The sequence below is a fragment of the Anomalospiza imberbis genome, chromosome 26 (assembly GCF_031753505.1).
Source record: "Anomalospiza imberbis isolate Cuckoo-Finch-1a 21T00152 chromosome 26, ASM3175350v1, whole genome shotgun sequence".
In the NCBI taxonomy this organism is placed as follows: Eukaryota; Metazoa; Chordata; class Aves; order Passeriformes; family Viduidae; genus Anomalospiza; species Anomalospiza imberbis.
In genome coordinates, this window is record NC_089706.1 from 5853083 (window position 1) to 5876443 (window position 23361).

A 23361-nucleotide genomic window follows, 5' to 3' on the forward strand; every position below is an offset into this window, starting at 1 on the left:
CCTGGGGGTGCTGGGGTGCAGGGCAGGATTCAGCTCATCAAATGAAATGCCTCTCTAGGATGGGGTGAGCACTGCTCCTGGGGCTCTTCAGACTGGATTGTCTGGATCTCTCTTGAGAATCCAAAGTGATAAGTTGGATGTAAGTGAGTGTTTTGTGGGAGCCTGTGCTGTGGGGTTCTGAAGAGTGGGATTCAGCTGAGCTTAGTTCCTTGCCTAAAGAGAGAGCCCAAGTGATGTCTGAAACAGCTTTCATGTGACTTTGCAGTATTCTGCAGTTGCCATGAGTTTCTCTTCACTTTTGTACCAGAAAAGTGCATTTGCTGTTGCTTCTAGTGCTTTACCTGTCAGATGTGGGGGTTCTGTATCTGGTATTCAGCTGTGCTTTTATTGTCTGTAACCAGGGTGCTGCCAAGGTCTTGATTTTTCCTGTGGTGCAGCAGTTTACAGAAGCCTTTGTCCAGGCCCTGCAGATGCCCGATGGACCAACATCGGACAGCGGGTTTAAGATGGAAGTTTTAAAGGTGAGTCACTTAGGGCTGGTTAAGTGGAGAAAGAATTGAATACCAGCACACACTCAGATGTGCTGGAAGACAAACTCAAGTGGCACATCTCCCAGTATTGCTCATGGTGTGAACAGTGAAGCTTTTGGCTCCCCGCACCATCAACAGTGAAATAAGTTGTTTGCCTGTACTGAAGTTACCTATGATGAGATTCATGAGGATCTGTCTGTAAAATGATCCACAGGAATTTGATCCATAGGACCATCTGTCTCTGTCATTTGCTGATCTAATGTATCTTGGATATGTCTTGGACATCATGATCTGTAGTTATATACCAATCTTTTCTAAAGGTGCTGCAGAATTCTGCTGCAGTGAAGTTGTAAAAGCTTATTAAGTGCGGGTGCTTTTCTGGAACTTGCCTGCTCTTTAATGCTAAATGATCTCTCAGAAAGAGAGATGGAAGGTGTTTGTACTGTCCTGGTTTCCTCTCCTGTAGAGAGGAGATTGGAGTGGAGACTCTGTGTGCATGGGGACGAGGGCCAGTGCAGACCCCTGTAACAGCCTGGAAACCTCTGGAGCTGTAGGGCATGCTGCCTGCAGCATGGGGGAGCAAAGAGCCAAAAGCATCAGTTGCAGGATCAAATCCAGATCTTTCATTTCCCTGCCTGTGTGCTGGGGTGAGCAACACTCAGGTCAGTGCACAGGTTTCTGAGGATGGGCACTGAGGCCCATTCAGTTCCATGAAGAAAGCAATAAGGAAGTTATTGAAGACAAGTGTCAAAAGTTTTTTAGGATGACCAGCTTTGTGCTGAAGTAATGAAAATACGTGCTGGAAGGGTGCTATTGTGTTACACAAACCAGCAGCTCCTGAGCTCTGTGTTGTGGAACTTGTCTCAACCCTGTTCAAGGCAGCAGTATCTGGTCTGGGCATCCTGTGGCTTCTCAGTGAGGGGCTGCATGTCTCATCCTCTAGGAACAGCTGGAGCTCTTCTTGCTGTGCAGCACTACTGGAAAGCAGTTTGGGGAAGGATGTTGGCAGTTTTTGTTGAGAGAGTGTCTCTTGTGGTTTTTTTTTTTCCCTTTCTGTTGCCTGTGCACTGGGATTCCTGGGGCAGTGATTTATAGGAACAGCAACATGAAAGGAACACTGCAGGGTATCATCTCAATTTGAACAGGCTGCAGCTCAAGAATATTTGGATCTCTTACTCTAGATACTCACATTTGGATTGTTAATGAGTAGTGGTATTTTTCAGTCTCCACAGAAAGCAGTTGTAACTGATGGCTTCACTCTAAACCAGGCCAGGCCAGTTCTGTTCTCAATACATCCATGCATTCTGCAGCCTTTTCTGTTATTTAAATAATAAGTGCTTGCTGGCTTTGGGCTGTTTGTATGGGTATGTCAGCACTGATCTCACCAGGAGGTTCTTGAGCAACGTGACAGGCTGGGAAAGTCTCTGAGGAAATGTCACCTAATTCTTGCTCTGCTCCTTAGCTGTGTGAGGGCCTCTGCAGGAGAGGTGCAGCACAAGAGGATTTGGATCTGAATACACTGCTGTGTGTCGGGTGGCATGGATGGCAGCAGAGAATCAGTGTGGATTTAAACAGGAAATTCAGGAGAACTGCTGCTGACAAGTGGTTTGTAGGAGGCTCTTTTTGAAGAGATGAGTGTTCTGGCTGTTGACTTAAGGCAATTCATGGTTTTGTAACTTAGGGTTTCTAAGCTGATGAATTTTCTGGGGAAAAAGGGATTCAGGTGAAGTTCACTTCCAGAGAAGTGGATTTTATAGTCATTGTAATGCAGAAGTAAGAAACCTTAGGGAATTATTTAAAACAGCTCTACAGATGAGGTCATTACAGGAACCCTTTGAAAAGCTGATGCAATGGAAGAGGGAATTGAGATTTTTTTATAGCACATTTTCAACCAGATGCAAACTCAATTCCATCTTCTTTTCCTTAATGAAGTGCTGTGTGGCAAATGACAGGAAAACTTTTTTTCCCCTTCCCTGTCACTTGAGAGCTTTGTACTCCAAGGTTCCTGGAGTTCTTGATGGAAGTCAGAGGCAGTCGTGACCTAAACTGTTGTGCTGTCCATGTCAGAATGTTCTGCAGGACAGTGGCAGAAGCTTTAAGGAATGCTGTCGCAGTGTGCACCTCTGCCTGATTCACTGGGACAATTATCCTGGTTAGGGGAGTGAATAGTTTGGATCACTATTGTCCCAAGTTGTTCCCAGAATAGTTACAAGTTTTTAAGCAGTTATCAGCAGGAAATCAGAGCCTTTTATCCTTGGAGGAGATGGGAGGTTTGGCCACAACAAAAATACCAAATGTGAGGAGTAGAAGGAAATACCCATGGGGTAATTTATTGTTGTGTTTGATAGTTCAGCATGAATTAAATTGGTGTCTCTAAGGATGAATGAGCTGCAACTGTGCAATTCTTGAATCCTAATTCCAGTGTTGAACATGCTACTATTGATCGTTTTGAGACAAACAGAGTGTTTAAACATAACAGGTGTCAGATTTAAGGCAAATTTCACAATAATGGAATACAAATTGGAATACAATGGCGTACTTAGTGTGCAGTAATATATCGGGATCACCGACTGACCAACAATCTAAAGCATCTTGCAGCCTTGCTGTTGTGCTTCATTTGTGCTTAGAAGCTGTTCAACACCTGTGGGTCAGAGAAGTTATGCTTACATTTTTCCTGACGCTTGAACAAATAATTGGCTAGAAAAAATCATTAATACTAACCTCTTTGTTCTTGGATGGAAGATGAGGTGGGATCTGTGTCTTGGCACAAACTTCCCAATTTTATGAACAAGGTACTTCACCTGCCACTGCTGAACTTTGACTGAGTCAGCTTTAGCATGCTCTCCAGTGTGTATTTTAAGCTTTTTATCCAAAAATTTAGGGATTTCTTCTCTGTTTAAAGATGAAGACAGGAAAAGAAGCAATAAAAGGCTTTGATAGAGTGACTTGAAGGAGCAGTGCTCTGAAGAGAGAAGGATAAGGGCTTTCTTGAAGGATTAATAGGTGGTGGAGCAATACGTGGAGATTGGCAGAGGATCTGTGAAGCAGTTCATTGAGCTCAGACAAGCAGTGGGAATTGGCAGAATGAAGGGCCAGGGGTTGAAATACAGCATCTGACAGGAGAGTGCTCTGTTTTTTAATGACTTGCTCTGCAGGACTGTGGTGACCTTGCAAATGCAGCTTTCTATTGTTACAACGGCAGAGCCTGCAATTGAAGAGCTCCCTTAGCACTCCAGCAGCATTTCCTGCAGAGTTGGTTGGGCGTAGAGCTTAGAAACATTTACATAGGGTTCATATGGAGTGGCATATGGAACAAGTCTGTTTGGATGCTCCTGTGGCCCTAGCAGGGTGTTGAGACTGCAGCAGTCCTGAAGATCAGGTTCACTTCCTTTGCCAGCACCTGCATAATTTTTTTTCCCCAGGGACTTCAGCAGGTCTTTTCTGTAATGTTTCTTTCTAGCACCTGCCAGACTCATTCCCAAACCCACATAACTGGGTTATTCCTGACTCATCTCCTGCTCATCTCCAATACTGATATTTGATTGCTGTTGTTTTTCTGGAAGGTGAATTACTATTTTTTTGTTTCTATTAATGTACCCGGTGCTGCAAACAAACAAACTGCACAGAGTGGTTTGTATTGGGTACGCACAAACAAACTGACACCCATGTGTCTGGGAGCAGCCACCTCTCAGGCAGTTTGTGAGAGGCTGTTAGCCTGTAACAAGTGTAACACAGCTGGAGCTGTGCCCCTGGGGAGGAGAGGGAGGAGTGAGAGCTCTCTCACTCCGGGAGGGTCCCAAAAGACTTTTGGGAGGGTCCCAAAAGGCAAGTGTCGGTGGAAGGGCTCCTCCAAAGTCAGGATGATCAGCTTCATGAAAGTCCAGGCACAATCCCCTGTGGAGCTGCTCAGCTGCTCCCAGAGAAGCCCCTGTGCTGGGCTGGCACAGCCACTGGTGCCTGCAGGCGAAACGGGAAGGGAATTGATCTGGGTGGGTGTTTGCTTCTCCAGCTACTCCTTGGATGTGCAATGGATGTGTTGCTTGCATGAGTAGAAGTGTGGAAAATGGGCAGTAGTCTGGTTTTACATTACATTAGAGTTCTTTTTCTGGGACAAGACACTTCCAGGATAATTGTATCCAGACAGTGCTGCACAGTGATGTGCTCTGGATTTGAGTCATTGTCTTAGCACTTCATTATGGCATTATTGTCTTCATCCAGAGTGCCACATCTTGTGTTATCCCTTTGCATCCCTGCAAAAGAGGAAACACCAAGAGAAGTGTGTTGGTGAGTGTTTGAGAGAGGGGACTGTGCGGTCAGGAGTGAGAGGTGACCTTGGTGACAGGAAGCCTTTGGGTGATCTCAGTTGTTAATGAAACAGCAGCCTGTGATTTGAGTGTGTTGATGGCTTTCCCAGTTTCACTTTTGACTGATATTCTTTTTGGTTCCAGGCTGTGACAGCACTTGTGAAAAACTACCCAAAGCACATGATTTCATCAATGCAGCAGATCCTGCCCATCGTCTGGAACACCCTTACAGAAAGTGCTGCTTTATATCCTTGGTAGTGAGCGTGTTTAACTGGAATCGAACAAGACAAACTCAGTCTCCTACCCACTAATGACCTGACTGCTGGAGAAGCACAATGCATGGAGTGTTCTGCCCTGCCAGACAAAACAGGATCTTTCTGTTACTTCTGGAGGCTCCATTAAGTTTCTTTTAGCTTAAAATGTATGCTGATTGATGCATGTGCCCTGTAGAACTGCCACAAGCTCTGCATTGTTTCTGGTACTTTTTGGTAAAAATTGTCTTCTTAACAAGATGCTAGTCACAGTGTAAGGACTTTAGGAGAAGGAGAACCAGCAGTACCCCTTGCTGCAGCAGAACTAATGGCTGGTTGCACTTGCTGCAGAAGCTGATTTGCCATTTGAATTTTCAGTCAGTGCTCCACTGCACACCCAGCTGTGTCAGAGTGGTCTGTGGGTGCATTGCTGCCCAGTACTTGAAAACTGACAACTCAAATCTCTCCATATTGTTTTTTCAGACCCCTGTTAAAATACAGTGGAAGGTGTCCCTGCCCGTGGCAGGGAGATTGGAACTACATGGTCTTTAAGATCCCTTCCAACCCAAACCGTTTTGTGAATCTATGAAAATACAAGGAGCTGTTTGTTGGATTTTTGATGGTGTATTTCTCCCTCTTCTGTCGTGACTCCTACTACAGTCCTGTTGGTATGGGCGAACAAAATGGGCTTTTGTTTGCAAAAGGGGAGAGTCTTGTTCTTCCTTTCCTTGCCTTTGCTCTGATGCTTGTTGGATCTTCAGTTCACCATCCGCAAAGAAAACTCCTTTCTTCTACCCCCAGGTTAGTTTTCTGTCATTTCCCAAGACTGGTTCTTGTGGAGAAGCTTGGTAGGGAGCAGGGCCAACCTAAGGTAGGATGTGGGAGCATGGAGTGGTTCCTCACCCTTGAGCAGCAGGGAGATGTTGAATTGGCTCACACCCCCTGGAAAGAACGGGGTGGGGGGTTCTGTTCTTGCAGAGTTAACATAAATGAAGTTTTGGGTTACCTTGGTGAGTTTGATCTAAGTCAATCAAATAATCAAAGGTGTGCTGAAGTGATGGGTGAGTGTTCTGTGGAAAGTGGTCTTTGAACTTGGGCAATGCACAAAGCCAGGGGCTCCTGGGGTTGTTGTCTCTGTGTCCTGAAGCACAGGACTCTACACAAAATCAAAGGTTTTTAAAGAACGAAACCATCCCAAGGTATCAGGAATTTTAAGACAGGAACAGATTAATTCCAAAATAGATGTTGTTCTTTAGAAAAAAGCATTTCCTTAACTCCATCCACTTATGTGAGAACAGAAGTAAATTACACAGAAGAGGTGGAGGATCCTGTGGATTCTGATGGTAAGAACTTGCACTTCACTTCTGCTGTTTGAAGAGGAATGGAGTTACCTAAATATTGCTGTCAAAACTGACTGAAACACCGTGGGAGATGGTGCTGAAGGTGCATTTACCATATTAGAATGGTGTCCATCACTTCTTTGCAAATTACTTGTGATTGTGATCAATGAAGGCACACAATTTAAGTTTTCTAATGGCTCAAGGAGTGAGTTTGGCAACAATATTGAGGTACAAGTAGTGGGACAAAAGAAAATCAAATAGGTTTTAGGTTGAGTTTGATAAATTTTAATGAGGGATGTATGGTGGGAAGAGAGCAGAAAGTGATGAGGTCTGAAATCCTCCTGGGGCTGCTGCTGCACTTGCTAGTCCAGGAGAATGAATAAATACCTGCTCAGAGAAGCTAACAGTTTGTAATTATTTTCACATCCATTTGTACCTTTTTGTATGTTGGCATATTCAGTCATGTTCTTTTTTGTTTTTTCCACTTTATTCAGGTGAAGTTCTGGGCTTTGAAAATCTGGTGTTCAGCATATTTGAATTTGTTCATGCCTTGTTGGAAAACAACAAATTTAAGAGCACAGTGAAGAAGGCTCTGCCAGACCTGATCTATTACATCCTGCTTTACATGCAGATCACAGAAGAGCAGGTGAGCATGTTTGTGTTGTGTATGAAACAAAGGAAATGAGAGATTTAAACCAGCAAGTGTCCTGGGAAGAGTTTCAGTGCGTGGAAGCTGCTGTAATCTAACAGTTTGTTCCATCACTTTGCTGTGGCAGCACTTAGAGGTTCCAGAATGGTACAAGGTGGACAGTAAATCACAGATCACAGAGGGGTCTGGGTCAGAAAGGACTTTAAAGCCCATCCTGTTCCACCCCCTGCCCTGGGTGCAACCTTCCACTATCCCAGGTTGCTCCAAGCCCCATCTAGCCTGGCCTCGGACACTTTCAGTGATGGGACATTCACAACTTCTCTGGGCAACATATCCAGTGTCTCAGCACCCCCTTAGTAAGGAATTTATTCTGTACTCTAAACCTACTATCTTGCCCTTTGTCCTGGGGCCCTGGTCAAAGGGCTTTAGTTTTAAGGCAATTATAAGGTCCTCCTGGAATCTTCTCCAGGCTGAACAACCTCAGCTCTTTCAGGCTTTCTTCCTTCATTCTTCCATGTGCTGTGAAAATGAGGATTTTCATGCTGAAAGGAATAAACAGCTTTCTGTGAGAGCAAAAATGTTGTGCTAGTAGGGTGAAATAATTTGTACTGAAATTCTACATAGCTCCTGGCCTCTCAAGTGCGACAACCATCATCTTTTACTTTAGGTAGACATGCATAAAAACAAGCACTCTGTTAAAAGATTTATCTGTTTCTCCCATTCCTCATCTAAAAATAAAGCTGTGTAGCATTGATTCCACGTCAGTCATGAGTTCTGTCAAACTCTGATCTCAAATGAGGGGCAGAAGAGCAAGATGAGCTTGGAACAAAGAGAATTTCTTCTTTTCAAAGGTTTCTCCAATGGAATAGAAGAAAAATCAGTTGAGGATGAAGCCTTCTTATGGCAGAGAAAAATTCTGAAAGTAGTTTTCCAACACAGGTTGCAGGGAACAGAAAAGCTGCCTTTTACTGATGGTGTCCTGAATTCTCAGCTGCCCTATCCTTTTTGTCTCCTCTAGATTAAAGTTTGGACTGCGAATCCACAGCAGTTTGTAGAGGATGAAGATGATGATACATTTTCCTACACAGTGAGAATTGCTGCTCAGGATCTCCTGCTGGTATGAAATATATTGCACATTTAGATACTGAAGTAGTAATACAAGTATCAAACCTGCCCTCAGGAAGGGCATTTAGAGAAAAGGCCAACTTTTAACAGTCCATACAAATGAGTGTTACCATTTTCTTGTGCACAGGCTGTGGCTGCTGATTTCCAGAATGAGAGTGCAACTGCTCTGGCTGCAGCAGCTACGAGGCATTTGCAGGAAGCTGAGCAGGCTAAAAACAGCGGTGCTGAGCACTGGTGAGGGGCTGGGGCGGGGAGGGGACGGCGCTGGGGCGGAGGGGACGGCGCTGGGATGGGTGTTGAGCTCATCTGCAGCACTGGGTGCACCATGATTTAATCACATTTCATTTGTGACAATGCTACTGAAGAGCAAGGATGGAGCTGGAGAGCTCTGATTAGAAGAAGCAAAAGAAAATACAGCAGTTCTTGAGCCAGATGGTGAAATCTTCATGTGGAGTACTTTGGGCAGTTCCTAGCACAAGTTATCTGTGCCAAGGCTCCCTCCCTTCAGAGCTTGATGTTCCTTAAGACATCTCATGGGAAATGACAATTACTTATAGAAAATCAGAAGAGAAATTTGCAATACTTCATGTTCAGTTAATTGGGATAAAAATTTCAGGAATATATATATATATGTGTGTGTGTGTGTGTTTGTAAAAGAAAAATATTTTTTTTTACTTGATGTCAAGAAGAGTGGTGCTGTATGCAGATGTATGTGTTCAATTTTAGAACTTCAGAGCTGCAGTTTTTAATGCTGCTTGGGGATAGAAGAAGAAAGCTCCACTGCAGGAGTACCTGGTTGTTGGTCCACAGATTCTCTCCTGGTTTTACAGTGCATTGGTTCAGTGTTTGTGTTTATTTTGAATATTAGTGTCAGAGGAGCCCCTCTGATAATGAGCAGCAATGGAATGGCTGCAAAATCAGACATTAGGTCCCCATCTGCCTCAGTTGTGAGAAGTTGTAAAGTAGGTTCTTGGCTTCACAAATAAAACCAAGGAGAAGTGTATTTGCACGTAGCTCTATATCATCATAATTAACAAAATGTTAATGCAAAATGAGATGTTCTTAAATCTTTAATGTACTGGGTATCCCGGTGCTTCTGCATATAAATTATGAAGGCATGGCTAAAACACAAGCTTTCATGGAAGAGATGCTTTTTTATTATGGGAACAAAATTGGTACAAGTAACAACTATTCCACCAATATGTTAGGACGTGACTGAGAATGCTGCCCATCCTGAGGGAGTTTCCAAGCCCCCTTCTTGCAGTTTGTGAATGTTAATTTCTTTAAGGGCTTTTTTATATTCTCTTTTGGGATCAAGGAGATAGTTGTCATAGCTTAGACCAGAAAATTACTTGCAACTTCACTTCAGAATATGTATTTATTTCTTGAGTGATGACAGAGGAAAAGTCTTAGGGCATCTCAACTGTTTTGCAGGTGGAAAATACATGAAGCCTGTATGCTAGCCCTGGGCTCAGTCAAGTCTATAATTACAGACAGTGTGAAGAATGGGAGAATACACTTTGATATGCATGGCTTCCTGACAAATGTGGTCCTAGCAGACCTCAACCTTTCAGGTATGTGGGACCCTGCATCCCTGGGAATAACTGCTGGGTGCCAGACACGGGGAGTCTCTGATGAATCAGTCAGGTTGATGTGTGCATGAGGTATTGGGAAATGCACTTGTGCACCTTGCTCATGTGAAAAAAATAAATCTTGTGAGTTCCCACGTGCTCCCAGTTCTAGTGTAAGCCCTTTGTATGTGGGACTGTGCTTTCAGCTGGATCTCATTGTTGGCTGGATGCATGAGCCTGTAGGGTTCGAGGAGCTGGGTGGAAAATAGCTGTTCTGATGTCTTATGTCTGTTCCTGGGAAAGTCACCAGCAGTGTTTAACCGCCTTCAGAATTCCTGCTGCACCATGTCATCCCATTTGTTTTATGCTGAGGCTGACACTAGCTGTAGCACATGAATTCAAATAATGCTCCTGGCTAAATGGAGTTCTGTTATTGGGAACTCAGCAGGATTTTGCTCTCTGTGTTATCTTACATCAGTATGCAAGAAAATCAGAGGAATTGTTGAAAGTCAGGCCTCAAAAGTCCTTGCAAATTAAAATTTTAGAAGTTTAAGGCATTAATGTGAGCATCATTGATGAGCCCACATTGAGTTGTCAGTGTAGAATAAACTGGTTCCTGGGTTTCTTTTTCATCAAAGAAACACTTATTTAGCCCATTACAAAGAAGGGGTTTTTCTTTTCTTTGTGTAAATGTTGAGTGAAGAACCAGTGTGGGAAGTACATAGTGTGCAATGCATGTAAGAAACCAACCTCAGCAATTTACATATATTTACATTCATTTACATGTGTGGCATTGGGTTGTAAATGAGCTGCTGTGCTCTGGAAGGGCTCTGGAGTCAGTGTGTTGATGGCTCTCCAAGGATATCCATTTAATGGTCAGTAATGGTACATACAAAAAAATGTTGTGTTTTATGATACTGACTTAAAAAACAAAGCTCTTCCCTTGCTGTGCATCTTGCACAGAGTGTTTTATGTCCTCATCTTAAAATTAGTACTTGCAGGAGCATAAATAATGGCAGTAAAGATGTTGAGGAACGGAGAGCCTCATCACTTTGAGGCCAGCATAGGTAGGTAAGGAGATTCATAGTCTGAAAAGGCAGCAGGACTAAGTGTGATCAAGATATATCATATCTTGGTGAGTGCAAGCAGGTGAGTGAATAATGAATGTCCACTGTTTCTGTGGTGCTGGTGAACCACAGAATTCCATTCTGTAACTGCAGGGTGATGGCTGCAAACTAGTAATGTAATCTGTGAAAGGTCCCTGGGTATGAGCTCTGTTGTTCTAAGGCTTCTCCCAAAGATGCCGCTGTTTTCTTCAGCTGGGGACAGAATATTGAGCTGGATAAATGGGAATTAGTGGAAAAGCCTCTGTTCTCTTCCTTTGCTTTTGTTCAGTGATGAAAATGTTCAAGTGTAAATAGTTGAAGGGAGGAGGTTTTTTAATAAATGAGAAATTACTCTTTGAAATAACTAAGAAAATAAACCAGATTCTGCCCACGAACAAAAATTCTTTGTATGCTGGCACACTTGTCTTGTGTGTCACATTTCAGTGTTTTCCTATTGGGATGACAAGATTTTAAATAATGGATGGAAGCAGCTGTGATTTTAAACTCATAAAGCTTATTCTGAAACAACTGAGGTTTTTTGTTTTGCTGCAGTGTCTCCTTTCCTCCTGGGCCGGGCCCTGTGGGCCGCCAGCCGTTTCACTGTGGCCATGTCTCCAGAGCTCATCCAGCAGTTCCTGCAAGCCACTGTCAGTGGATTGCACGAAACCCAGCCCCCCTCTGTCCGGATCTCTGCAGTCAGAGCCATCTGGGGGTAAGCAAACCCTGGGTATTCCACAGCCCCAGGGACAGGGCTGTAGATCACACTGAGAAACTGCTTTGTTAAAATGGCATTTCTGTTTGGGCTGTGGGAGGTTTTGCTTTGAATGAAATAGACGTCAGCTTAAAAAGCGTAAGCAAACAGGTTCAAAATAGAATAACTCTAATGAGGAATATGGAATTGAGATTCAAGGTTGGCTACAGTAAAGTGTTGTGATGGATATGGTCACAGGGAGGAGCAGCACTAGGTAGTGTTGGAAAGCACGAGGATGAAACACAGATTATTCCTGTTTGGTCATAAAGGTGACTGACATCATTCAGGCCTATGGAGCCAATCACAGCAATAAGGAGTGTTTGGGGTTTGATTTCCTTACTTATTTTTGTCAGAAGGAAGCTCTGCTGCACTTGATGAACATTAGTGTAAAATCAAAAAAAACAGTCACAAAAAAATCTGCTAAAACCTAACTGTTCACCTCTTCCGAAGAGAGCGCTTTGTCTTATTTGCACTGAAATGTTAATGAATAAATGAAGTCGGAGATTTATGACTTAGTTATTCCTGAAATTGCTTTATCACACCCCAGGTCACTTGTAGAACATGGTAACGAAACACTTTGTAAGCAGTGTCTGTCCTGGACTTTTTTCCTTTTCTCCATCGATGGGCAGCTCTTAGGAGAGATCTGTCACTGAGGGGCAGTAGAAGCTTCTAACATCACTCGGCTCAACTCTGCTTTGTGTGGAATGCAGAGGGAAGATTTCTGGTGAGAGCTTTCCTCCTCCTTCCTGCTGAGCTGCTGGGAGGTCAAGCAGTAGTGGACTGAAGGAGAAATCCTAGAGGCATGAACTTAAGGAATAAGAATGGACAGGATGGAACAACCCCTTATGTATTATCCAGAATGGAATATATTTAAGTTACTTCAATATATTAGGAATGTATTTTTGTATCACAAATTTCTCATCTAGCTACTGTGACCAGCTGAAGATCTCTGAGAGCACCCACGTGTTGCAGCCTTTCCTTCCCAGCATTCTGGATGGCCTGATCCACTTGGCAACTCAGTTCAGCTCCGAGGTGCTGAACCTGGTGATGGAGACACTGTGCATTGTGTGCACGGTGGACGCGGCGTTTACAGCCAGCATGGAGAACAAGATCTGCCCCTTCACCATTGCAATATTCCTCAAGTACAGTAACGGTACGCATTCCACTTACATTCCCAAAGCACAGTTGGTTTTGCTGTTGAATCCTGCTGCTGAAAACTTAATCAATGGTCACTGAATGAACATTGATTCCCGTGGTAGAGGGGAAACTTGCTGTCTTGCCCAGCCAAAATAGTGGTGGCAAAGATTGAGATGTGTGTGTGTGTTTTAGTAAACGGTGCTTTCTCTCTCCAGATCCTGTTGTTGCTTCTCTTGCCCAGGATATTTTTAAGGAGCTAGCTCAAATAGAAGCCTGCCAGGGTCCAATGCAGATGAGGCTGATCCCAACCCTTGTCAGCATCATGCAGGCCCCAGCTGACAAGATCCCGGCGGGGCTGTGTGCAGTAAGTGCTTCAGTGGGACACGGCCTGGGCTGGAGATGTTCCCTGTTCAGTAACACCTGGAGTGGCTGCTCTGCAAAGGGCAGAAAGGCTGCAGTGGACATGCTTTGGAGCAATGGCTTCGGTCACTGGGGGAGGTTTCTATGTGGAGAAGAGGCAAGCTGCAGGTGCAGGAAGATGTTTCCAAGTTTGCTTTAAACTGCTTCTCTGGCCTTCTTCCAGTCTCCACAGTATCAGTCATCCCCAGTCATTTTGCTGTGACATTTCCATCTTTCAGCAGGAATAGTCTCTTCTTCCAGCAGACTACACAACTTTTCCTTGCATTTCTTCCTAAGGCTTTTTCTGATTTATGCATCACATATGTATGAATTGGAGATAAATTATGCAAGTGCCCTAATAAAAGATGGAGCACTGACTGTTTAGAATGGTTATATGGAAAAAATTCATAAACATCCATATCAATATGCATATAATCTGTTAATTGGCATGACTGTAACAATTGCTTATGGGTAATTAAAATAAATTTAAATCAATATAACCAAAACGGAACAAGTCCGCTTGAACAGTTCTCTGGCTGTTCTGATTAGCATGCATCTGTTTGCCATGTTTGAGTGGTGACACTGCTCATAATGTGGGAACTGTCTTGGGAACTTCTACAGCTCACACCAGTGATGCTTGGGTGTGTGACTCCAGGGCCCTCACTTTTAAAAATTATTCTAGACTGTGAGTTCAGGGTGTGGTTGCAGCAGTGGCCACATTCTTGCAGTTCACACCTTTGATGTTTGCAGCAGGGGTGGGTAGTGGTGACTTCAAGTATTGTGGCTGCTGCTGTGACAGTTTGTGCTTTCCTTTCAGACTTCTATTGATATACTGACTACAGTTGTGAGGAATACAAAACCCCCTCTGTCTCAGCTCCTCATCTGCCAGGCATTCCCTGCAGTGGCACAGTGCAGCCTGAACACAGATGACAATGCTACTATGCAGGTACCCCTGTGGGGAGGGGGAGGCAGGTGACGCTGGGGAGGGGAGGATCGCAGGGCTGTACCAGTCCAAGAGAGGTGACACAGCCTTTGAGGAAGCCCAGGCTGTTCTTGCCAGCTGCTGTATCAGCAGCCCCCCAGAGCCTCTGCCACCTCCAGTTTATCATGAAAGTACTGTTGTTCAGGGCCTGCAGTGACTTCTCCTGATCATTCCTGAATGTGGAGAACTACAGTGAGAAAGGCAGTAGTCTGGATGTTTTTTCTATTTTAGTGCACTGGAGCATGTTAAAAAAACCTCAAACCTACCAACCAAAGCCCAACAACACGAAAAAAAAAAAAAAAACCACAAAAAAACCCCCCAAAAAACCCACCCCAAAACCCCAAACAATCAAGCAAACCTGTAATGCTTTTCTGCCCCCATAACATTTATCAGACCTGGTAATGGCAGGGGCTTCAGGAACTTAACTTTCACAGGCCCAGGACAGCAAAAACCCTCCTAGCCCTCCTGCCCTAGGACCTTTCTGCTGTACTCATTTATTAGGGAAGGGGAAAACAAACTTCTTTTTGATTGAGCCAGGTGTGGGATGGAGGGAAAGCAGGGAATCATCTCCAGCATCAGCACTGCCTGAGCTGTGCTTGCAGGCAGGCTTGACTATGGCCTGATGTCTTTGGAGTATCTAGCAAGAAGAAAAAAGCATCAGAGGCTAGAAGTGCAGGGAGCCTTTTCATTCCAGCTCCTAACTGGCATATGTGAGTAACAAGGGTGGTTTCATTCCTTATGTAAGGAGTTCCATAGGCAGCTACTCTTTGCCATGTGAATACAGACCATGGGAATATGGTCTTTGCCTAAACAACAGACCAGTAAGAATAGGAGAGAGACCAGCAGGGAGAAATCGTAGAAATGCACATTGGTTGCTTTGCTGGATCTTTGTGCTAAGAAGAATTCAAAAGGACTGCAGCTTAGCTGCTGTATTTTGTTCATGTCACACTTCTCTATCTTTATCTCTCACTTGTTAAAAACTCTTTGAATTTCTTTGGGTACCAAGATTGGCACAAAACTGCAGCTACTTGAGGTTATTGTTGTATTTATTGTTGTATTTATTAGTGATCTTGATTGCTGCTGACTGGGCAGTGAGGAGTAGTGTATGTGTTAATGAGCTGGAGTCTGTAGAACTTACTTGTAAATCTTTCACAGGTGCCACCAGCTTTCCCTTTGTTTTCATCGTGGTTCAGGGAGGTTCTGGGATGGTGTAGGGGATGTCTCCCCGTGCCTGCCTGTTCCCTTACCCACTGCTTGTCTCTGTAGAACGGCGGCGAGTGCCTGCGCGCGTACGTGTCGGTGGCTCTGGAGCAGATCGCGCAGTGGCACGATGAGCAGGGCCACAACGGGCTCTGGTACGTGATGCAGGTGGTGAGCCAGCTCCTGGACCCACGGACCTCGGAGTTCACCGCTGCCTTTGTGGGCAGACTGGTCTCCACTTTAATTTCAAAAGCCGGGAGTGAGCTGGGAGAGAATCTGGACCAGATCCTGAGAGCCATCCTGAGTAAAATGCAGCAAGCAGAGACGCTTAGTGTGATGCAGGTGAGCAGGCTTGGCACCCAGGAGAGTGAGGAGAAGCACAAGGAGAAGAAACTGTCATAATTTTATTTCATTTTGTGCCTGTTTATGGCTTGTGCAATTGGAGGGTCTGTGTATCCTGTTGAAGTAGTCAGGAAAATGCCTCCTCTGATCAGAGAATCATGGAATCTCCTGAGATAGAAGGGACCCAAAAGAATCATTAACTCCAACTCTTGGCCCTGCACAGGACACTCCAACAATCTCACTCTGTCCTAACACTCCTTGAACTCTGGCAGCCTTGGGGGCGTGATCACTCCCTGGGGAGCCTGTTCAGTGCCTGACCACCCTCTGGAAGATACCCAGCCTAACCCTCCCGTGACACAGCTCCAGGCTGTTCCTCAGGTCCAGCATTTTTTGTCAGGTTACAGGGTAAGCAAGATTCTCCTGGATAAGCTGTAATGTACCTTCAGTAGTCCCTCATGGCCTTGTACTTGCAAGCCTTCTTTGGAGGGATAGCAGTTGCCTCAGTAGGAATGTTATGGCAAAGGCAGCATGTGTTTTTGAGTGGATTTGTTCTGTATTCCAAGGATAAATGCCTGGGACTTGAGACAAGATGAGCTTTTGGTGGATGGGAGGCATAGTTGGCCTGAGTGAGGTGAGAGACCAGACTAAGAGCATCACCATCTCTTCTAGCCTTGACCTACTTGTAGTGACACGGTTTTCTGGAGTGATTTTTTTCCCAGTGGTCTTCATTCTCTCTCCTTTTTTTTTGTCTGTGCCCTCAATGTAAAACAGCTCATGCTGACTGCCCTGGTTCCTCAGTAGCAGCTGGGGGAAGACATTTTGCTGGCACTGCTGAGCAAGATCCCATCTCTGCCCCCAGTGGAGCACTCAGCTGAGCTTCACTCTGCTCTAACCATTTTTTCTTATTTCTCTGATTTTTGGATGTGCATTTTTCAAGCTGGCATGTGGTACCACGATGGCCATTTCAATGCCAGCAAATCTCAGCAGCTTTAGGGTTTTTTACCCCTGGATATACTGATGATAATTGTTTGGAATGGCTTTCACTTTGCTTGGTTTTGGATTTAAAAGATACGGAAGTTTAAATCTGAAGCAGTCCCATGCAGCCCTTGTAGCCAAGCATTTTGCAGTGCTGGATCTCTTCCCTGTGTTAGCCTGGAAGATGGTCCTCTGGAGATGGGCAGCTTTTTCCTGAGGAGGGCTACAGAGATGCCCTCAGACTGGGAGACTGACATTTAGACATACACAGCAAATGAGTTCTGCCCCCAGTCTTTAGGAGTCAGACTGTAAAACTGCATGTTATAACAAAACCTTTTCAAAAGTTGTAGTTCTTTCCTTAAAATCATGTTCAAAATGCATTCAGAATTGGGAAGATGCTGCTGAGTGATGATGTGGTGTTTATTTCCTGCATTTGTAGCACAGTGTTTTGCAGCTGGTTGTACTTTCCAGTCCTCCTGGGATTGGTAAGCACAGCCTTCACTCCTGCAGGGAGCTTCAGCTTCCTTCAGTAAGCACATCTTCACTTCAGCTCCTTAAATATTTGATAAAACATTTCCATTTATTAAATTATGTACAGCTAACATTGCCTTTCTTCTCCTGCAGTCCCTGATCATGGTGTTTGCTCACTTGGTTCACTCACAACTGGAGCCACTCCTGGAATTCCTGTGCAGCCTGCCTGGCCCCACTGGCAAGCCTGCCTTAGAGTTTGTGATGGCCGAGTGGATGAGCAGGCAGCACCTCTTCTATGGACAGTATGAAGGCAAAGTCAGGTGGGACCCACAGGCACTCCGTGTTAGCTGTCCCCATCCCACTGCCTTTGGGTGCTGGCGTAGGGAAGGGGAGCTGGCTCAGATGGGAGCAGTGTGTGCCAGCGCTGGGCAGAATTGCTGCTCCCTGCACTGTCAGTTCTGCTCAGGAAAGCTGTGGTAACTGGAGCAAGCTCTGCTCTTCCTCATCAGTGCTCCTGCTGCCTTGTGCTCCTGTGCTGGAACAGACACATGAGGGGGAAGGGGGTGTTTCCTGCAAATACGGGGCTGCTTTTGGGATTGAATTTCTGTGAATGAGATGAGATGAGAAGAGAAGAGCTTCCACACATGGAATTGCCTTTGTAGACTACTGTAGAGTTCTGGGGTGTTGTAGAGGGTTTCCTAAGAGAATCTGGTGATTTCTTGTGGATTGCTGATCTATTAAAAGTCGATCAGGAAAACAATTGCAACAGTGTTCTCTCCCGTTTGCTGTGGGAGCATCTTTCTGTTCTGCTGGAGGCTGAGTGCTGTGTTCCAAAGCATGGGATGCTCTGTATTCATTTAAATTTTGTCACAGCTGCTGTATTAGATTTTTCTGGAATTGTGAAGCCTCATAGACCACTCTTAGGGCTCTCACCAGCTGTTAACTCACTTATTAGTGTATGTTGTTATGTCATTGTTACGGGCTGTCAAATAGCCTGTGAAATAAATAATGAGAAAAAGCAGGTTCAAAATGGAAGTTAGTGAATAATCCCGAAGGACAAGCAGCAGATTTGGGGATCCGGTGCTCTTTTTGCTCACATTTTGTTGGTTTCATCCCTAAGCCCAGTGATTTATCCCCATTTTGACAATGCAGGCCTGTCTGCAGGATCTCTTGAGGCTTATGGCACAGGGAAAAGCCAAGGCTGACCAGGAACACAAGGTTAAAGGTGATTGCCTAGAGCTGTGTTGTCCAAAATGAGAAATGTTTGTGTACAGGTGATGTAACAGGGCTCCACACTGCATTAAACACTTGGATTTGCTTGGTGGTGGTAACATTTACCATGCATTAGTAAATGCTTGGTGTTTCTGTGTCCGGAGGAAAAGCAGGGCCTGCTCTGAGGAGCCTCTTGTTCAGGGTTAGTAGAAGGACCTGAAGGCAGCTGACACCTCCTGTGTACACAGTCCCCATCCACTGGGGGCATGTTGAATAGTGGCTGTGGGGTCTTGGTGAAACGATGGGAAAGCTTTGGGCAGCTTGGGCAGCAGGTAAGACCTGGGTCCAAACCAGCAGAAGTCAGAGCCATAGTGTGAGAGAGGGGGTGACAAGTGAAAGCACAAAACGAGTTCAGTTCCACAGAACTCCAAAACTTCAGTTTGAGATTTGTGGAGCCAGGAGAGAGAGAGATTTGGGGGTGCCAAGCATAGATTGTCAGTCTTGACCTGTAGTCAGCATCATCCTCAATGTGCTTGAAAACAGCATGGAGCTGGAGAAGGTTTGAAGTGTGGAGTAGAAATGTGAGCATCAGAGATGGAAAGAACATGTAAAGGAGAGGAGCAAGCTGGAAGGTCTGAGTGTGGCAAGGCCATGAAGCACCAGAAGTGAAAATGAGACTGGAGAAAGGGGGCAGATCATTGCTACAGATCAGCCAAATTACTGCTTTGTTGCCACTGCTTTTCTCTTAATTCCATCTTCGTGTGCACATGGTGCTGCAGGGGCACGTTTAACCTGGTGGCCCTTCTGGCCTGGAGAAATCTTCAGTATATGTATGGGTGGATGTCTGTACAGTTGGTGGTGCTAAATCCAAAGCTTGACGAGTGCCCAGCTTGCTGTGCAGGTCAGGAGCTGAGTCCAGTTTCAGATGCTGACATAAAGCAGGAGACATGGGAAAATTCTGTTGTGCTTGTTCTTGGCCAAGATGTAGAAGAAAGGGCATCTGGGTGTCTGCTCTGGGCTGTGTTCCCTGTTAGAAAGGGGCTGTGAAAACCAGGCAGTTCAGGGAAATTCTGATCTCTAATTTTCCTATTCTCTGTTCCCAGCTCTGTAGCACTGTGCAAACTCCTGCAGTATGGCATCAACACAGATGACAAGAGACTTCAGGACATTAGGGTGAAGGGAGAAGAAATATTTAATATGGATGAGGGAATTCGGACACGATCCAAGTCAGCCAAAAGTAAGTAATCATTTTGCTGTGTTTAACAGGGTTTTTTTCTGTAAGTAGATGCTGTGAAAGGCCTTAAATAGGTCTGGCAGATCACACAGAGCTGTAGGAGATAGTTCCTGCAGAAGGCACGTGTTGGTTTATAGAGCTAATCCATACATCATGTACTTAATAGATCTGTTTACCTGTATCTGTTTACCTTAATTCTGCCAAAGACTGATTTGGAGGACTCCTGATGTCTGATTGAATATAACTGGATGAGGTTATTATGGGATGGGGAGTTCTTCCCTGCTGTTTTGCATCATGAGACAAAATTGATATTTCTGCATGCCTGGTAGCTTCTCTGAGAGGAAAGTGTCTTTAGTGCATGCTGAGATTTAAAAAAAGGGGTGTCTTTTTCAAAGAGACACTTTCACAAAAAGCAGTGATTCAACCAGTTAGAGTTTTCTTTTGAGGAAAGCTTGACCAGTGTCCTGCATAAGACTTGTCTTATTTTTAATAAGTTGAACACAAGGTCTTTGGAGGTTGCTGTTGAGATTAGTCTTTTAAATTAGAGAGAGCAGAGCCCTGGCAGTTTTTCCTGAGGACTGAGCTCCAGGGGGAGGACACTCAGGGACTGCTGTCCTCAGCCATCAGTCAGACCTTGGTTGTGCCTCTTGCTGTGCTAGAGCTCGTGTGACCAGTGGTGGGACGGGGTGTGGAGGCTGTACAGATCCAAACTGGGAGCCTCTCCAGACAGTCGGTGCTCCTTGAGCCTTCACCTGCCGTGGGCTTGGGATCTGCAGTGATGCAGTGAAGGACTAAGGTGACGGCTAAGGAGATGAACAGGGGCAAGCACTAGGGATTTTAAGTGGTGAGTGGTGGTCACAAGTCAATTGCTACCTGATTATTCTTGGCTTAAAAAAACCCAAACCAATGAAGGTCAGACAGAAAAATGGCAACTGCCAGCATTTGAGTTAAACAAAGATTAGTACTAGCATTAGTAAGAATTAAAACTAATGCCCACTAAAACTAATGATTTTTTATTTCATAGGATCTTTACTTTTGTAATGAAGGGAAAACACACTGTCTGACTGTCCCTATGGAATAGTTAAGCCCTGCAGGAACACTAGTAAGGAAGAGCTGGAGCTTACAGTGCCTCAGAAGGGCCAAGAGCCATGCCTGGGAGCATGCACTGCTTATTTACCTGAAAGCATTGGAGGATGTGAAAATGGACTTCAGAAAAGAAAGGTTGACTCCAGATGACTCTATTAAGCAGCCTGCAGGAGTAGAGTCACATATTCATTCAGCTGAAGATTTTCCCCCTGCCTCCTCTTTACTCAGCATATGCAAGGTTGATACTTGCATTGAGATCTTTGGGAATGTAGCTCTGAGGGTATATGGAAAGAAGCTTTGGGGGTTTTATGTCAGTTGGTTTTCTCTCCCAACCTCCCTAACAGAAAAAAAACACCTCAACAAAAAAGGGCCTGTTTTATAACTTCTAATTAGAAGCAACATGAATATGTGTGTTTTTTTTCTCTTGCAGATCCTGAGCGCTGGACAAACATTCCTTTGTTAGTAAAAATCTTAAAATTAATAATAAATGAACTTTCTAATGCCATGGAAGCAAATGCATCTAGACAGACAACTGCAGATTGGAGCCAAGGTAAAATACTGGGTTTGCTTTTTCCCTTTGCATGGCTTAAATCTACTTGATCTTCTCCTGAGAATTTCTGGTATAGGAACTTTGTGACAATAAATCATGTATCCTACGAAGTCTTGAATAGTGATCCAGAGGATCATAGAATCACAGAATCCCAGGCTGGTTTGGGATGGAAAGGACCTTAAAGCTCATTCTGTTCCACCCCCTGCCATGGGGAGGGACACCTTCCACTATTCCATGTTGCTCCAAGCCCCATCCAGCCTGGCCTTGGACACTTCCAGGATCCAGGGGCAGCCACAGCTTCTCTGGGCACCCTGTGCCAGGGCCTCGCCACCCTCACAGGGAAGAATTCTTTCCCAATGTCCCATCCAACCCTGCCCTCTGCCAGTGGGAAGCCATTCCTCTTTGTCAAAGTCCCTCTCCAGATCTCTAGTTTTGTAGTACAGTTCATCATTAGGACAACATCTCTTCCTTCACTGTGCTGTATAAAGTGCTACCAATCTCTTCCAGGTAAAAATAAATAAAATGGGAGAATAAGATCAGTCAGTGTTGTGTATCCTTAGACCTAAGAATTTTTTAGGCTAGTTTGGAAGATGGGATCTGGCCATGTGCAAATAAAATCACCCTTTCATGGTCTATCTGGTTTGCCTTTCTTCCTACTTCAAGTATCCATTCTTGCTGTTGCCTTTTGCTTGGCCCCGTTCTGGAATCATTCCAAAAGGATGAGGATTGTAGGTGTTTCTCTTCATCCACCCACACATGCCTAAAAACTCCAGTCCCCTATAGAGTGATCACAGACCTCTTGGACCTCTTGGATTTGGATCATTTCTAGAATTTTTTTTCTAAACAGATGATTCAAATGATATGTGGGAGGATCAGGAAGAAGACGAGGATGAAGATGAAGGCTTAGCAGGACAGTTCTTGTCAGATATTCTTTCCACAAACAAGTATGGTGAGTAACAGCTTGAAAGTCCTTCCTCAAAGCAATAATCAAGTACGTGACATCCTAGTGAAAGTGTCCTTCCCTTGCCAGCAGCAAAACAAAGGGTGCAGGCATGGGGAAGGAATTCTGCTCTGGGATTGTGAATAAGGACTTTCTGGAGAAGCCATGGCTTTGAGAAACATGGTGATTAAATTGCTGCATTATAAATAACATCACCTGGGAGTCCACATACTTGCACAGGCTTCACACCTGAGAGGTTCCTGTATGGAATTTCTTCTAAAGAGAAAATTGCTGCTCAGGGTGTAGGTGTGACCTCAGTGTGACAGTGTCCTAGGGATGGGTGAGCTCGTTTGTGGAGAGACCTTGAGGAACAAGTGCTGCCTACAGAGATGAGCGGGTGCATCGTCTCTCAGGTTCATGCAGCCTCAGAAGGGAGGACTTTACAGGGAAACAGCGAAGGATGCTGCTCACACTAGCTCAGAACTGGCAGTGTCACCCTCACATGGGATTAAGCAGAAGATCCTGGTGCATGGAATTCCCAAACCTGCCTGTGAGTGTCCCGTGTGTGCTTGGCTCACCTGCGTGTTCCTCAAGCCTCCACTGACCCTGCTTCTGGGCTTCAGTGGTTTCTATCACATGACCTAAAGGAGTGAATATTCTGGATACAATTTTCTTTTTTCCCAGCAGTGCTGAAACGATTTACTTTTGGATCCTTGGGTTTCAGTAGCTTGATAGAAAATTTCCTGAGATAGCCTGCTCTTTTTGATGTTTAAACCTGCTGATTTGCCTCTGACAGATGAAGATTACTATGAAGATGATGAAGAGGATGATCCAGATGCATTAAAGGATCCTCTTTACCAAATAGATCTCCAGGTGATGCTCTAGAATGAGGGGTTTTATCAGATTCCAATCATTCTCTATACACTTTAATTTTTTAAGTGTTGTACTTTAACAAATACGTAAGCACTGGAAAAACCAGTTATTGTCATCCAGAAGGCACTCTGTTAATTGAAATTAATTTGGAAAGGACCAAGCGTCCCAAGAATTTCTGGAGCTATTTTCCCTTATCATTAATATCTATTACGTGGAAATATGAATGAACAAAACTCTTTGAACAGAGAGAGATGAGACTTTTCTACCTGTGAGCTTCACTGCTACTAGTAGAAGTCAGGAGTAGGTTGGAGAGTGAACATGACAGAATTTCAT

General features: G+C 44.6%; 1 protein-coding gene across 1 annotated transcript in view; it reads left to right on the plus strand.

The window, feature by feature from the left end:
* IPO9 (importin 9) overlaps positions 1–23361 on the plus strand; it is a 38686-nt gene that overhangs the window by 14373 nt on the left and 952 nt on the right. The window contains exons 7-23 of the mRNA XM_068173333.1: positions 402–521; positions 4979–5079; positions 6370–6428; positions 6920–7071; positions 8093–8191; positions 8327–8433; positions 9634–9773; positions 11429–11588; positions 12554–12780; positions 12980–13128; positions 13981–14109; positions 15412–15687; positions 17287–17453; positions 19449–19582; positions 21096–21215; positions 22063–22164; positions 22952–23028. Coding sequence (XP_068029434.1) covers positions 402–521; positions 4979–5079; positions 6370–6428; positions 6920–7071; positions 8093–8191; positions 8327–8433; positions 9634–9773; positions 11429–11588; positions 12554–12780; positions 12980–13128; positions 13981–14109; positions 15412–15687; positions 17287–17453; positions 19449–19582; positions 21096–21215; positions 22063–22164; positions 22952–23028 — 2319 coding nt within the window. The remainder of the gene's footprint in view (positions 1–401; positions 522–4978; positions 5080–6369; positions 6429–6919; positions 7072–8092; positions 8192–8326; positions 8434–9633; positions 9774–11428; positions 11589–12553; positions 12781–12979; positions 13129–13980; positions 14110–15411; positions 15688–17286; positions 17454–19448; positions 19583–21095; positions 21216–22062; positions 22165–22951; positions 23029–23361) is intronic.